A 16,573-nucleotide genomic window follows, 5' to 3' on the forward strand; every position below is an offset into this window, starting at 1 on the left:
TGTGATCACAATATTGCGGTTGCGGTGACTTCCGCAGTATCACACTGCATTTGCGGTGTGATTATGAATCACAATGATGTGACCGAGTCGGCCCACAATGTAACTGCATTGGGCCGCAATACAACCACCAGACTGCATTTGGACCGCTTCAGGCCACATCAAATTCAAAAATAGTTTTTTTAATTACAAAATAATTCACATTAGAATGTCCAATTTTTATCACAATGGCCGCAACGACCACAATCACACTAACTGCAACTATTACTGAAATCACGATCGCAACTGCAATTTAAAACACCGCTCTTTACCTTAACTATTCAGATTTGTTAATTGGAGCCCGTGATTTTTCTGTGGGTTAAATGGTGAAAATTTGGCATAACATTATTATTCTATCCCTGATTCAATTTCTTCTATGAAGGCTTGAGGATGTGAATTCTGATAAAGGTCTGCTAGCAATGATTCCTAAGAGAGAGATTACTGTAGTACCTCAGAAGCTAAATGTACGTGATAATCTGGAACATACTTATAGGTCAATCCATTCAAGCAGCACAAAAAAATTGGAAAAAGGAAAACCAGGTTCATGATCTACTCTACTGTCTGGGTAGATCATTTTATTTATGGACAAAACTTACGTACAATTCCATAGGTACTAATGGTGCTGGTGACCTATTAAAAAATGAGACATGTATATTTTTATCACATAATTAGTATTGGGCATTTTTCTTCAATATTCTTATATCTAAGGCAACAGAGGAAAGAAAAACTAGAGAAAAGCTCAGCTTCCATGGTTGTTTTCATCTTCATCAAAAATCGATCTTTCATACCCATCGTCATGTTCATCAAAACATTTCCAGCACTGTTATGCCCATTGTCATGTTCACAACAAAAAAACCCATGTTTGTTAGTTCCAAATCCCACATATTGAGGCTTGAGTAATAAATCCAACAAAAAAAAAGATAGAATGACCGATAAGGGTCTTATGAGGTTGTCCAGCACTCTTACTTTTTTACCGAGAAAGTTATAACTTATAGGACTTAATAAGGTAAGAAAGAGTATTCCATGAAGAGAAAGGGGGATTTTCTTAATATCAAATAAAACAGAAAAAAAGAGAGATTTAACGCCCTTACATAATGATGTGAGTGTGAACACATGTCATCTTTTAATATGTTACCAGCACCATTAGTACCTATAGAATTGTATGTAAATTTTGTCCTTTATTTATATCCAATGAATTTTTGTAGTCACTTTTTAATAAAAAAAAGAGGACAAAAATAAATTGATTAAGATTTTATTAGTCATACTAAGGATATCATTTTAAATTTTTAACTAAAGAACTAATCCCTTTTGTAGTATGTGGCTACACCTCATAAAAATCGTATCATTGACCATTTGATCATTCAAAAAATCTAATGGAACCTTATACCACTAAACCAGCATCTTGTTGATAATTTAAGATTGGATGTTTTGAGTTGACCTACTATAATTTTCTTAATACATAATAATCTATTGTTCATATTATTTAAGAAATAAATAAATATAAGAAAATCCCACTAAATTAGTAGGACATAATTAAATATTGAGCAAATACTTATTTTAGTCTCTCATTTTTTTTTTTTTTTGATATGTTCAATTTATTTAACATAAATTCAAAAATCTTGAAGTGATTCCAAAAATTTTAAAGCCAACCTAGTATGTTTTACAAATTACAATACTTGATAATTGAAATAGACTAAATTTATTTCAAAACAAATTAAATTTACGCGTATTTAAATTTTTTGGAGAGTATTTTGATTTTCTAATATTGAGGCAAACAAAAGTTATATATACAAATTAAAGTGCAGTGTTACCGAATGGGTCTGGAGTCTGGACTGCTTACCTATTAGTTAAAATAAAATATAAAAAAAGCATTCTTATCTTATCTGTTTGAGGTTGCTTTTGTGTTCTTGGCAATGGCTCTCTCCTTTTCTCAATCCTCCTCCCTCGCAGTGACTCCTTTGAACCTGAAACTGAACCTCCCTTTTTCTCAATTTCATTCCCAACTTGCTCCCAAGCCTCTCAAATTTCCATTTCCATCTATCAGAATTCAATGCACAAGTTTCAATGACAAAACCCTCATTTCCCCTATCACTCCTAAATCCCCCAACCCTGGTCGTATTCATGCCGTTGCCCAGCTTCCTGCACCTACCTCAGGTCTCTTTCACTCAATTCAATTCAAAATTAACTGTACTGTTATTCTTACATCCAAACAACCTGAAATTAGGGACAATGTAAATCTTGTTTCACAGCTTTAGTTATGTTGTGCATTGCTTCTTGAAACGCGTTTTTTTCACTACTCTTTTCGATTGTTGCATAGCGTAAGGAAAACTACTATCATGTTTATTATGGTCCAGTTTATTGGTTCAGCGTATAGCATATCTTGTAAATACATGTTTACTTCCGTCGTTTAAAAGATAAAAGTTATGTATTTGGTTGTGAAATGGCATATAGACATGACTTTGTGGAACCGAGTCGTCTGTTCCCGCTCCACACAAGGCATACATGAGAAATTTAGGCAGTCACAATTGTATTGTTTTAGTATGAGATTCATGTGTTACTTTAAATGTTGCGCATCATGTAAATTTAGTCTCTCGTATGTCGTATACTTATATTGAATTGGAAAAATATAAAACATTTACTTTTAAACTTAACGATGCAGGACAAGAGAGCGCCAAATCATATGTCGAAGCCTATGCTATAGGACGAAATCTTCGTATGTCTGCTGACAAAGCTCGAAGAGTTGTTGATCAGATTCGTGGACGTTCGTATGAGGAAACACTTATGATATTGGAATTCATGCCATATCGTGCCTGCGAATCCATTATTAAAATAGTGTTTTCAGCAGGAGCAAATGCTAGCAATAACTTGGGTTTAAGCAAAGGAAGTCTAGTCATTAGTAAAGCAGAGGTTAATGAAGGGAAAACAATGAAAAGGATGAGAGCCGGAGCTCGAGGTCGGGCTCATCCATTTAAAAAGCGGACATGTCATGTAGCCATCACTGTAAAAGGTTTAGCAAGTGAGTCTGTCGTGGAGGCAAAGTCTGCTTAATCCTATTTGGAACATAGTGTGTGCCTTGTTATGAATATCCTCCAACCATTAAATTAATGTTAATTTCTGTCTTTTGATATTATGCTTTTTCCAGTTAACAGTGACATATAGAAGAGTATTGAGTATGCTACAAGTGTATGTCTATGTAAGATCAGTTTAGTGCTGAGAACAACAAGTTTTAGCATTGAATATTTTAAAAAGTCTGTGGCATTTGTGTATTACTTACCGAGCTCAAATATTGTTTTTATTGGCCATGTTTGATGGCTTTAATGCATAACAGTATGATTTATTCTATGCACAATGATATATAAATTAGGAGGGTATCAAGATAATATAAATTGTTATAATTTTGCATTTAGTAATCATATATCAGCTCATTTTCTTTTCTGATTAACATAAATTTGGTAGCTATATGTCCATTCTTGATCCTTTACAACATCTGGCTAGTTTGAGAGCTTATATCCATTGGTCTGGTAAGAAACCTTGTTTTCTTGAACTTGAACAACTGCACAAATGTACCCAAAAGGCTTATGCTGCCTTTCTTGGTCTTTTTGTTTGTTGCCTTCCTTGCCTAGTTTCTCTTGTTTGGTTGAGCTATCTCCCATTTTGCATGACATGAACTGTAATGGCATTGTTTTCAGCATGGGTGGTTTTGAGGTACTAATTGATCCAACTAATAATTTGAGTGAAGGATCACCACCATTAAGGATAGGCCTTGGCTCTCTCAAAATGTATAGAAATTTGGTGATGGTGGAATCATATCACCTCCGGGTACTCTATTTTACCAGGGAACAATTGTTTTCTTACAAAAATTATATAGTAAATCATTTTAGTTGGGTGAGATTGAATGTTTTCTTCGTATATTAAGTGAATTGTTATAATCCTACTCTATGGTGTCTACATTTTCTTGGACCTGGTCACGTGATTTACTTCTCGGGTTGAAATATTTTTTAACTGTTAGTTTTTTTGGTGTCATTCTTATTCTCTTGTCCAATTTTGTCCCATTTCTCTGTAAGTAATAGGCATCTGATTTCTAATATGTACTGCCTTTGATAGTCAATATTTTAGAACTATTAGCTTTGGGTCTTCAACTAAAATCTTCATGATATATTGAGAGAAAAACTGCCCCTATGAGGCTCATCCACATTAAAATGGAAAGCATACATTAATCTTATTTGCAGATAGGATTGGTCAACTTCAAGGGCTTAGAAAGCGCAGTCATCATGATAACCAAATTGGTGGTTCAATCCCTTCAGCATTGGGACTTATTCCTAATCTGAGAGGGGTTCAACTATTCAACAATGTGTTCACTGGTTCAATCCATAATCACATAATTCGCTCATATCTCATGCGTACCATGAACCAGTTAGTGAGAATCATGATTCTTCTACGTTCTAAAACATGGTGGATTGTGAACCAATATAGTAAGGCATGGCTAAGAAGAAGAAGAACATAGAGAAGAGAGCAGAAGGAGATTTTTAGATAGAAATGTATGAAGTTTTTTTATTTAAAAATGCTTATAGATTTATTTATTTTTAAATGTATTTAGTTTAACCTATTTAATTATTCATAAAAAACATAAAGAAATTTAAAATAATTGAAGTGTATCCACTAATATCTAAAAAAAACATATCAACGTATATTTGATAGGTTAGTGTATCGCATATCACGTATCACGTATCTGTACTCGTACAGAAGAGAAATGTGTATTGTGTTACTATGGTTTAATCCCTACTTCTTTAGGTTTCTGTCCTTACTTCAGTCCTTTGACCTGAGTAACAACTTGCTCAAAGGCACCATCCCTGGGAGCATTGGCAATTCCACTAAGCTTTATTGGCTTAACTTACAATTCCTTTTCTGGTCCAATACCATCTAGCCTATCACAATTAGCTTCTCTAACATTCCTTTCACTTCAACACAATAATCTCTCTGGCTCTATTCCTAACTCATGGGGTGCTAGCATACTCAGATAGATTTCTCTTATCATAATCAGTTTAGTGGAACAATACCTAATGAAATAGGAAGCCTTTCTAGGCTTAGGACAGTAGATTTTTCTAATAATGCCTTGAATGTAAGCTTATCTGTCACTCCCTCTAATTTAACTTCACTCACTCTATTGAGTGTAGAGAACAACCACCTTGGCAAAAAAACTCCATAACCTTTATGCAGATTACACAACCTTTCTGTTCTGATTTTGAGCAGGAATCAATTCAGTAGGCACATTCCTCATATCATTGGAAACATTTCCACCCTTACACAGCTTGATTTGTCACCGAATAATCTCGATGGAGAAATTCCAGTCTTCTTTGACAATCTAAGTGATCTTAATTTCTTCAATGTTTCTTATGACAACCTCTCTGGTCTAGTTCCCACTCTACTTGCCAAAAACATTAACTCAAGCTCATTTGCTGGAAACTTTCAATTACGTGGGTACAGCCCTTCAACTCCATGCCCTTCTGAAGGGCAAGGAGTTCTATCTATGCATCCTGAAAAATCATAACATCGCCACATAAGAAACTAGACACCAAAGACATAATTCTCATAGCTACAGGAGTACTCCTGCAGTCGTTATAACTCTATGCTGGATACTGACCTTCTGTCTGTTAAGAAGAAGGTCAACATCAAATGCTGAGAGTGGACAGGCCACAGGGAGAGCTTCTTCTACCAGGACTCAAAAAGGAGTACCTCCTGCGGCCGGTGAAGTTGAAGCAGGTGGTGACAATGGAGGGAAACTAGTCCATTTTGATGGACCACTGGCTTTTACAGCTGATGATCTCTTGTGTGCAACAGCAGAGATAATGGGAAAGAGCACATATGGAACTGTGTATAAGGCTACATTCGAAGATGGAAGTCAAGCTGCAGTAAAAAGATTGAGGGAAAAGATCACTAAAGGTCGGAGAGAATTCGAATCCAAAGCTAGTGTTCTTGGGAGAATTTGGTATCCAAATCTTTTGGCACTAAGATTCCATTATTTGGGACCAAAAGGAGAAAAGCTTCTGGTCTTTGATTACATGGCTAAAGGAAGCCTTGCTTCTTTCTTACATGGTAAGTCTTGATAGTTTGCTATTACCATGGTTATATACTTTATATGAACATTATTAAATCAGCTCTGCAACTTTTACAGTGTGATTATAGTTTTAACCGTTATTCTGGCACCTCAATGCCCCGCATACAGACTTGAGGAACAGCTTCCATAATTTATTAGCATAGGGTTTTTTCATTTTAATGCAGCTTGTGGGTCTGAAACAATCATTGATTGGCCAACAATGATGAAAATAGCGCCAGGCACGGCTCATGGCTTGTCTTACCTTCATTCCCATGAGAAAATTGTACATGGGAACCTTACTTCCAGCAATGTATTGCTTGATGAGAATACAAATGCAAAAATGGCTAATTTTAGTCTCTCTCGGCTGATGACAACTGGTGTTAACTCTAACGTGATTGCAACTGCTGGAGCCTTGGGATACCGAACACCTGAACTTTCAAAGCTGAAGAAAGCCAACACAAAAAATGATGTATACAGTCTTGGTTTTATCTTGTTTTAACTCCTAACGGGGGAAGCCACCTGGCGAGGCTATGAATGGTGTGGATTTACCTCAGTGGGTTGTCTCCATTGTCAAAAAGGAGTGGACCAATGAGGTTTTCGACATGGAGTTGATTAGAGATGCATCAACCAATGGTGACGAGTTGCTAAACACTTTGAAGCTTGCTTTGCACTGTGTTGATCCTTCTGCATCAGCACGACCAGAAGCTCGGCAAGTTTTACAGCAGCTAGAAGATATTAGACCAGAGGCAGAGGTATGATCCAGTTCTGGTGATGATTTTGCCATACCTTCCACCAGTGAATAAAAGAGTGTTATTTACCCTTCTGTTCACGTATGTAAATACTGCTGTTTTGACTTCTATCATTTAAGAGTGATTCCTCTTCAACAGCTTTTCATTCCATAATGGAAATCAAGTTTTTGTTAATATATATTAGCATAAAAAATTCGTAAATCCTTCAATTAAATCCTTTCATGCAAATTCCGCTGAAGAAAGGAAAAGAGTGCATACAACAATGGCTCAAGTAAGGAAATGTTAACAAGCTTGGTATAGGAATGATCTACCAAGGATAAAGCTTGAATAGTTGAACGACTCAGGACCTTCTTAATATGTTCCTCATATTTGTATGTTTTTCCTAAAGATTTCAACCCATTGTTTATGGTTGAAATCTTTCATATATCTATCTGATATTTTCTCCATCTTCCATTTTGAAGAGCTCCTATTTTCTGACTAGTATGTTGACTTTGAATCCCTGTACCTTGCATGTTCCTTGATGGGAAACAACAAGTGAATCATGCATGTCTTTTATTCTCTCACGGGTAGAAACCTCTTCAAAAATTTCTCTACTTATAGTACACATGATGGCAAATATGGCTCTATGCCTCTAGCATTGAGTTGCAATATGTCTTTCTGCTCATAGGTCATGTTGATTTTGAATATTTCTACTCCTCTATCATCTATAGGTATCTATAGGTATGTAGGTCACAAGATAGCAAATATTAGAGTTTTTAATCTTTCCAATAATTGTAATATTCTCTATTGAAATATGGAGGTCTTCTCAGTGAATATCCTTTCACATTGTGACCTCTACTCGTGTTAATTATTCTTATCTTACCAATGGATCTTTTCCTCTACATTCTTAAGGGAACGTTTGTTTTAGTTTATAAAAAATATTCTCGGGAATAGTGATTAGGAATAATATATAAATATGTTTGTTTCAAGTTGTAAAAAATATTCTCAAATATAAAACTTTCTTAAGGAGAATATATTCTCATGTTTCAATGCTTTCTTATTCCCATGGAATAGCTTGGGAATGTTTCCTTCCCACATCTAAACATTGTAACTTTCCAATTGCATAGATGTTTCATTCCTAGGTTTTCTTTTTATAGTGACATTCAAACACATATTTTAATATACCTAGGAATGACATTCATTTGTAATAGTATATTCATGGGAATATGATTTGCAGTATTATAAATCTATACCCCAAAATAAACATCCCCTAAGTTTTCAACCCATAGGCTAAGCTAAGATGGGGTTGAGTTGTGCTTCCCAACTTTTTAAAGACAACAATAAAATATTTATTACACAGAGAAAACAATTTTAATTATATTTAAAAATTAAGATAATTGACTTGTCTGGTTTCAAACGACTATCTCATCTAATAAAATAATAAAAACTGATTTAAAATATGTTTGAGAAAATAACATTTTGGTAGCACAAACCCAAAATTCTCTTAATTAGAAATAAATTAAATAAGCTTAAATAAAAAGTATTGACAAATAAAATATTGAAACGAAATCGTAGGGGACATCCAATTTCTTGGTAACATCAACATTTCATTATAATCCAACACTAATTACAATAGCAAGTATTCTAGGTACACCTAGTCTCTATAGGCTCAATAACTCAAAAATTGTCCCTAACCTCTCTAGGCTTAACAATAGACAATGATTTGTGTTAGAAAGACTTTTATAACTTTAAAACCCTTTCAATCACACACAAAGGGTGAAATAAATCTGAAAGACAATGATTGCAAATTTAACAACAAATTATTGCACACAAATATCCAATTTAGCTTAATGTTGTTTAATAAAAGATGAAAAGAATATTTGAAGTAAATGAGAGCTTGAAGTATTTTTCAGTTTGTTTATGTATTTTCAGATGTTGTATATTTCAATTCTTTAATGTTGAAGCTATTTATTTGTGAATGTTAAATGTCAAATTGATTATATTTTATACATTCTTTTTATGGAACTTTAACTATTTAATCAACTCAAATGAACGAAATTGTAATAATACATTATTAAAACTTGTTAAAGTAGTCAAGTCTCACCTCTGGAGTGTTTTGTAGACTTAATCCGGAGGAATTATGGCAAAAAGATAAGTTCCAGACAAAAGCAAAAATCCAGTCATGAGTTGTACGAGTAAAATTGAGATTTTGTATTCGTTCACTATTGGATCGAGCTGAATTTTGGATATGCTGCTCCTAACTAACGGATCTCCAAGGTGAAAGGTTGGCTCGGCGAAATATGCAAAATTCGATGCATTGAGCGCAAGTTTTTCCACTCAGTGAAAATAGCACCGAAATTCAGCATTTATCCATTGTTTCCTACGCGCTCAACGCACGTATTTGCGCTTAGCACATTGGGTGGTGCGCTAGCGTACTGATGTGCACCTAACACAAGTTGGTGCTCTGAAATGTCGTGAATAGCTAGCTAGAGGTTGCGCTCAACGCACAGGCGGTGCATTGAGCGCATAAACGAGCACCATAACATTATATAAGGACTTCTAACTCGAGCTATTAGATACACACTTTGTAATATTGATTTGTAATTCTTCTTTTCTGAGTTTCTAGGGTAGTTTGACTCATTTTAGCATAAGATCAAGGTGTAAGTATTAAAGGGGTTAATTTTTGCTCATTTGTGTGGTTCTACCATCCAATGAGTTGTGTTTTATTTCTATCTTACTTACATCTTCTGAACATGAGTAGCTAAAATCCTTGTTGGGTTGAATGTAACATGAATTTGATATATACTCATTGTTTCATCATTAATCCATGAAGTATGATTATATTTGAGTTTTGTACATAATTTATGCTAACTTTTAGTATGATCAACTTCTTGCATGATGTTTGAATAAGTTGTTTAAGTTCTCACTTGCATTATTCTGAACTTGTATAACTCAACAAGTAATACATTTACTAGACATAGACTTGTATTATTTGTAATCTTATGCATTTTATTTATTATTATCTAGATATAATGTTAATCTTGTAATTTTATAACTCTCAAACTGAATGACATAGACTATTATATATAGAGATATGCTTGAAGGTTCATAAAACTTAATTTTATCACTGTAGTTGCTAGACATAGAACTATTTTTGGTAAAGTGTTAGTGTAGACCAGGACATTGACGACTAACATAATTGAGTTGTTGTATTTTAACTCAACTTGCAAACATGGATTACTAGACATAGAGGCATGATTTTGCAAGTCATATTTCGTAATCTTATGATTTAAAGTTGCTAGACATAGGGATTTCTTGCATAAGTTGCTAACTGACTAAGACATTAGCTTTTATTAAACTTGAGGTTATTATGTGGATTAATCCTGATTGAATGGTTATAAATTAAGAATCAGGTGTGTACAAATAGTGATAGTGAAGTTCAACATCAGTTCTCCTTCTCATTATATTACAAATTCAATGAATTGTCTCCCTAATCAAACAACCCTTTAAATCATAACTTAAAATAATAAATTTTAGTAGAAAGGCTAGTATCTAGCAAGTCCTAATATATGAAGATGTCTTCATTGATATGAATTATTTTACAATCTGAGGAAAAACTTTAGCTCTCCAAATTGGTTAAATCAAATTCACTATATATAAGCATAGAGAATACTTGACATGAGTTATCATTAGTAGCACAAAAATTGATATCATCTATATAAACTTGTACAATAAAAAAACATTTTAAGAAATTCTTTCGAAAAAAGTAGTGTCCACTTTTTCTCTTATAAAACCAACTTTAAAAAGATAAGTAGTGTATTAACAATATAATAAAAAAAACTCTTCATGCCACATGTCACATTCTCCTCACATTTTTTCCCTTCATGCCACATGTCACATTCTCCTCACATTTTCCCCTCCTAAAATGTTCTATGTTATTAATTCAAAAAAAAAAAAAAACTCATTCATGTCATAGGTCACATGTCACTTCCTCCTCACATTTTCCTCTTCATGCCACATGTCACTTCTTTCTCACCTTTTTTCCCTCCTAAAATATTCTATGTTATTACTATGTACTTTCCCACATTATCCTTACTTTTATATATTTTATATGTTAATAATTTAATACTAATTAACGTTTGGTTTTTGTTATGTTAAAATGCAATAGACACTGAACATTAGATGAGATTGAAATCATTTTTCACATCCAAACTATTTCTTTACATTAATCTATGTATATTATTTAATGTTTACCATTAATCTAAGAATAAATGTATTTTTCACCTCATCAAAGTTTTGTGACACTTTTCCCACTGAATTTTAATATTTCAGATTCTTTGAATTTTAATTTTTCTCTATTATAATTAAAAAAAATCAAATTCCAAATTGAAGTTTTTTATAACTTTTAAATATATTCATAATAAAAAAACTCATATAGTATAACGATTTGATTTCCATTTTTTAATTAAAAAAATCATATTTAAAATTGAAAAAATCATTTCATTTTCTATAAATTTTGAAATATTTATTTTAATAAAAATAATATGGTATTGTGTTTCAGACTTTCAGTTTGCTATTTCCATTAGAAAATTCAAATTAAAAATTTTCATTTATTTTCTTTATGTGCTTGAACATGCAAATATACAGGTAAAATGTGTATTCTTAATAGAGAAAATGATATATACACTGACAGTGTAAGAGTTTTTTACATTGTCACTCCATTATCTTTTCAATTATGTTTGACTTTTCACAAAAAATAATCCAAATGAATGGTGAATGATGCACTGATTGTGCATAATTCTTTACATTGTCAGTGCATTAATATTACACTCTTCTTAATAATGTAAATGTATGAGTAATATGTGTGTTTTAAATATGCAAATACATGAGTAACATGTGTTTTCTCAGTAATGCGAATGTACAGATAACATGTGTGTTTTTAACCATACGAATGTATGGGTCACATGTGTGTTCTTAACAATACGAATGCACGAGTGACATGTGTTTCTTAACTATATAAATGTATATGTAATATGTGTTATTAATCTTGCAGCAAAGAAGTATTGCCCCGGGCTGATGCACAGGTAACTTACTAGTTAGTCTTTTGTACCAATCTCGTGGAGCCTATTTAAGACTATAAAAAGTATTTTTGATTTTAAAAACATGATTATGTTTGTCAAGAATAAGGGATTGTCTAACATAGATTTCCTCTCCAATTTCCCCATTTAGAAAATCACTTTTCACATTCATTTGAAGAAAATGTTTTAGTGAAACATAAGACATAAGAATTCTAATGACTTCTATTCTAACCACAAGCGCAAATATTTTAGTGAAGTCAATACCTTCCTATTAATTGTAGCTTTGAGTAATTAACTTTGTTTTATTCCTTACCATATTACCATGCTCACTAAGTTTATTTTTAAATACCAATCTTGCTCCAATGATGGAGTTTACCTTTGGAACTGGAACCATTATTCAGACATCATTCCTCTTAAAAAGTGGTTGAGCTCGTCTTGCATTGCTATGATCCATGCTTTAACAAGCAGGGATTCATCCATCTTCTTTAGTTCATATTCATCAATCTTCCTTTTGCCATGAGCACTGAAAAAGGAAACGGGAAGGGAAAAAGTCTGAAGAAAAACCAAAGTTCTTAAGTCCTAACGACTAAAAGGAATACATAGGTCAGCTTGCACACTCGGTAACACCTTACGTGTACTTGGTTTGGAAGCATATCTGCCGTCTCACACAATGTGTGTCACTTCATGGGCCAGTAATTATGATTGGTTGAAAAAATATATTTAAATTAAATTTTTAATAATTAATCATTTTTCTGACCAATCACAAGCAACAATACATAGAGTGGTATATTATTTTGGAAAAAAGCAGATGTCTACCCACTTGGTTTCTCTTTGTTGACAATGAAGGTATACTTCTATTACCTTTTTGTCTAATAACAAAAAAAGGAAAATTGAGACAAATTAAACAAATATATAATACTTGTTTGTATATATTTGTGTCTTATATATGGTACTTGTTTAATATTTGACATTTATAAAAAAAATGTTGCAATCTAATAAATTATGCTTACTATTGTCTTTATTTATATTTTACTCAATCTAATAACTTGTTCTACTTATATTGATATTAAAAATTGATTTGCCTATCTTTGAGAAACATTTTAACAAAGTTTTCTTAACCCTTAGTAGTAGGAGGAGTCATATATTTCTTTGGAGGCTTTGCTTATCAAATTTAATTTAATATTTTGCCATCATTTAAATGGGAAATGCTGATGGAACCATAGTGATTTTAGTTTTCAAGTAAAATATCATTTTCAGGAACCAACTTATTAATCTCTTACTTTTCCCTAATGTTTTGATGGAAAAAAAATCATTAAATTTGATAAGAAAAATATGTTATTATTTATCCATATTTAATCATTTTACATCTGAAAGAATTTAAAAAAGAAAAGTTTTCAAATCACAATCAATACTCGATATAAAGAAACACTATTTTTTGATGCTAAGTAAAATACATTTAGTTACTAACCTTGTCCAATGAGTTATCACATCCAATGATAATTGCGTCTAGTAAGATGTGTGTATAAATTCAAGTCATGTGCGTCTAATATATTGTGTTTCCAAATGACAATTGCATCCAATAACCTCCATGTCCAATTAGGTCATCAATTGTTATGTTTTCGATATTTTATCCAAATCTCTACCCGTCCAATCACTTGCAAATGATTGTTATGCACATTAGTCGTGAAAGATTAATATTTCAAATATTAAATATTATTTTTATTGGTAAGAGAAACTGATTATTCTTGGAAAGATAAATGTTTTCTTTTTCTTACCAACTTGGAGATGAAGAAGACGAATTCGCGCACATATGAAAATAAATAGAAGCTCGTCTCAATAGTGAATGAAGTCTTTATTTAAACTCTAAAGTTATGATAATAGAAAAGACTTAGATACTGAATATGGTTCAAGACACAATATATTCCAACATTATATTCTTCTTGATATCAAGGCTCAACATAACTTATTTCATTGAATGTTTACTTTAAACGAATACTTTTTGCAAACCTGTAGAACATTTTATGATGATGTTGAAGTTTATTTATAAAAGGAAGAAATCCCTACAAAGACAGGTGACTACAAGATCTTAGAATACAAGAGATACATACATGTGAACTTAAGTGAAAATTACTTTGGTATAAAAATAGATCTTAAGAACATTTTATTGTATATATTGCAAAAGCCAAGTTAAGATGAGGGATAGAAAATACTAAGAATTTACTATGTAAATATTACTCGTGTACTAAGCCGCTTTCTTTAAGAGATTTCATTATTCTACCAAAAATGTGCAAACAAATTATCAATCATCATGTTGCAATGATAAAACAGTCTATACCACTATTTCGTATAGAATTACTGTATTATTGAAACCATTCTAGAATTACACCCACAAATATGACTTTCACTACTCAAAGATATATGGGCCACAAAAAGAAAACAAAGGAAGATAGGTGGAAGTGCGTCGACAGAGAAGAGAGAAGATGGGGAAGAAGGGAATTTGAGAAATTGTATCTCAACTGATGTGATTTTCAAAGAGGTCGAAAGCTCTATTTATAGAGATGTGAAACCAAACAACCATAAAAACAACGGCCCATTGTTGAAAGAGTTTTCTTTGCTACTTATTGAGGTAACAAGTTTCTGATTTATTTATTTAATGAATGGTCGATTATTTGCTCGCCATCTCGGTTTTGTTGGAATAAATTCCAATGCTGACATAATGATATGAATTTAGCAATTTAACACAAGTGATAATCAGTGATATTTATTTTCATTTTCTTTTATTAACCAAACTACTTCCTTTTGGAAGGTTGATAAAGAACAAATAAATAAAGCATTAAAGTTATAATTTAACCGTACCACTTCTTTCAAAGAGTTGGTATAAAGAATAAAGAATAAAACAATAAATAAATGTTAGTTGCAGAAATTTAAATGACAGAAAATAAATGTTAGATACGGAAAGTAAATAACAGAAAGTAAAAGTTAGTAGTTAGATCACTCATTATAATTGTGTATTTTTCCTTTTCACTAAGATACAATTTATGAATTAAATTGCACTTTGATTCAAGGTTTATTTCTTTGTCAACAAATAAATTTATAAGTTAACACTTTACTACTTTACATTTGCATTTCTTTCAAGATTCAATTGTAGTATAGAACAAGGTTATGTCGAACCACAAGAAATTGCCTAATAGAACATTATTATAAACATGCTATATTACAAATAAAGTTTCTTAACATATTTTTGGTTTGATTTTGTTTAAGGACTTTGAATAAGTAAATACAAATAAACATAAACAAATATTTCTTAACAGGCGGGATCTCCACGAGGAATGAGATGCCATTGACCAACATTCAGGAAATTGAGGTGTTTGATTTCTGGGGAATTGACTTCATGGGACCATTTCCACCATCGTGCTCACAAGTATACATTCTGGAGGCGGTGGATTATGTGTCCAAGTGGATAGAAGTGGTAGCTGTACAAAAGGATGATGCTAAAACCATAGTGAAATTCTTGAAAAGAAACATATTCAATCGGTTTGGCACACCTCAGATTCTTATTAGTGATGGAGGATCACACTTCTGCAATTCACAACTTGAGAAGGTCCTTCAACACTATGGAGTCCGACACAAGGTGGAATCTCCTTACATATGTAGACAAATAGGCAAGCGGTTGTTTGTAATAGAGAGATCAAGAAAATCCTTGAGAAAATTGTCTCAGTCACAAGGAAGGATTGGTCTCTTCGATTGGATGATGTACTATGGGCTTACCGAACAGCTTTCAAAGCCCCCACTAGATTATCCCCTTTTCAAATGGTATAAGGGAAGGCGTGTCATCTGCATGTAGAGCTCGAACACAAGGAATTTTGGGCTCTTAAGTTCTTCAACATGGATCCAAAAGCAGCAAGTGATCAGAGAAAATTGCATCTACAACATTTGGAGGAGATGAGACTCACAACATATGAGTCCTCCAAGTTGTACAAAGAGAAGATCAAGTTGTATAATGACCGGAAGATCCGTAAAAAGGACTTTCGGGTGCGTCAAAGTGTGCTGTTATTCAATTCCTAGATGAAGTTATTTCTGGGTAAACTCAGGTCAAAATAGTCAAGACCCTTCCTAGTTAAGGAAGTTAAATGGCATGGAGCGATAGAATTGCAAGACCCAACGTCTCAGAGAAGTTGGATAGTCAATTTCCAGAGACCAAAACGTTACTTGGGTGGTGACATCGAGCGGCTCACCACAGTCATCCACTTATCAGAATCATAAAAGAATAGACGTCGAGCTAATAACGTTAAACAAGCGCTACGTGGAAGGCAATCCAATGTTTTTCTTTTCTAAACATATGCATGTTTTAAAAAAACACATAGGTAATTGGGGGAATCTCGCCCAGGTGAGGCCTAGCTCACTCAGGTGAGAAATGGACTTTTCAGTCCTAAGGCCCTCGCTCATGCGAGACTGGCTCGCCTAGGCGACAAGAAGGCATGTCTCCCTAGGCACTCCTCGCCTAGGTGAGGCTAACATGTCCAAAATATGTTGAGATCCTCGCCCAAGCGAGAGCTCCTCGCTCAGGCGAGAGCACCTCACTCAAGCGAGAGGCTACGAGTCTGGTTTTAAAAAAGGAGGAGGGTTCCAACCCCTCA

General features: G+C 33.1%; 1 protein-coding gene and 1 pseudogene across 1 annotated transcript; both read left to right on the forward strand.

Annotated features, from left to right (window-relative positions):
- The first annotated feature begins 1,889 nt into the window (after nucleotides 1–1,889).
- LOC109337011 (50S ribosomal protein L22, chloroplastic-like) lies at nucleotides 1,890–3,305 on the forward strand. Its single transcript, XM_019573864.1, has 2 exons — nucleotides 1,890–2,190; nucleotides 2,696–3,305. The coding sequence occupies exons 1-2, from the start codon at nucleotides 1,950–1,952 to the stop codon at nucleotides 3,082–3,084; spliced, it is 630 nt and encodes a 209-aa protein (XP_019429409.1). The 5' UTR covers nucleotides 1,890–1,949; the 3' UTR covers nucleotides 3,085–3,305.
- Nucleotides 3,306–3,726: 421 nt separating this feature from the next.
- LOC109337008 lies at nucleotides 3,727–6,933 on the forward strand (annotated as a pseudogene).
- The last annotated feature ends 9,640 nt before the right edge of the window (nucleotides 6,934–16,573 follow it).

The sequence above is a fragment of the Lupinus angustifolius genome, unplaced genomic scaffold, assembly GCF_001865875.1.
Source record: "Lupinus angustifolius cultivar Tanjil unplaced genomic scaffold, LupAngTanjil_v1.0 Scaffold_1_703, whole genome shotgun sequence".
NCBI lineage: Eukaryota > Viridiplantae > Streptophyta > Magnoliopsida > Fabales > Fabaceae > Lupinus > Lupinus angustifolius.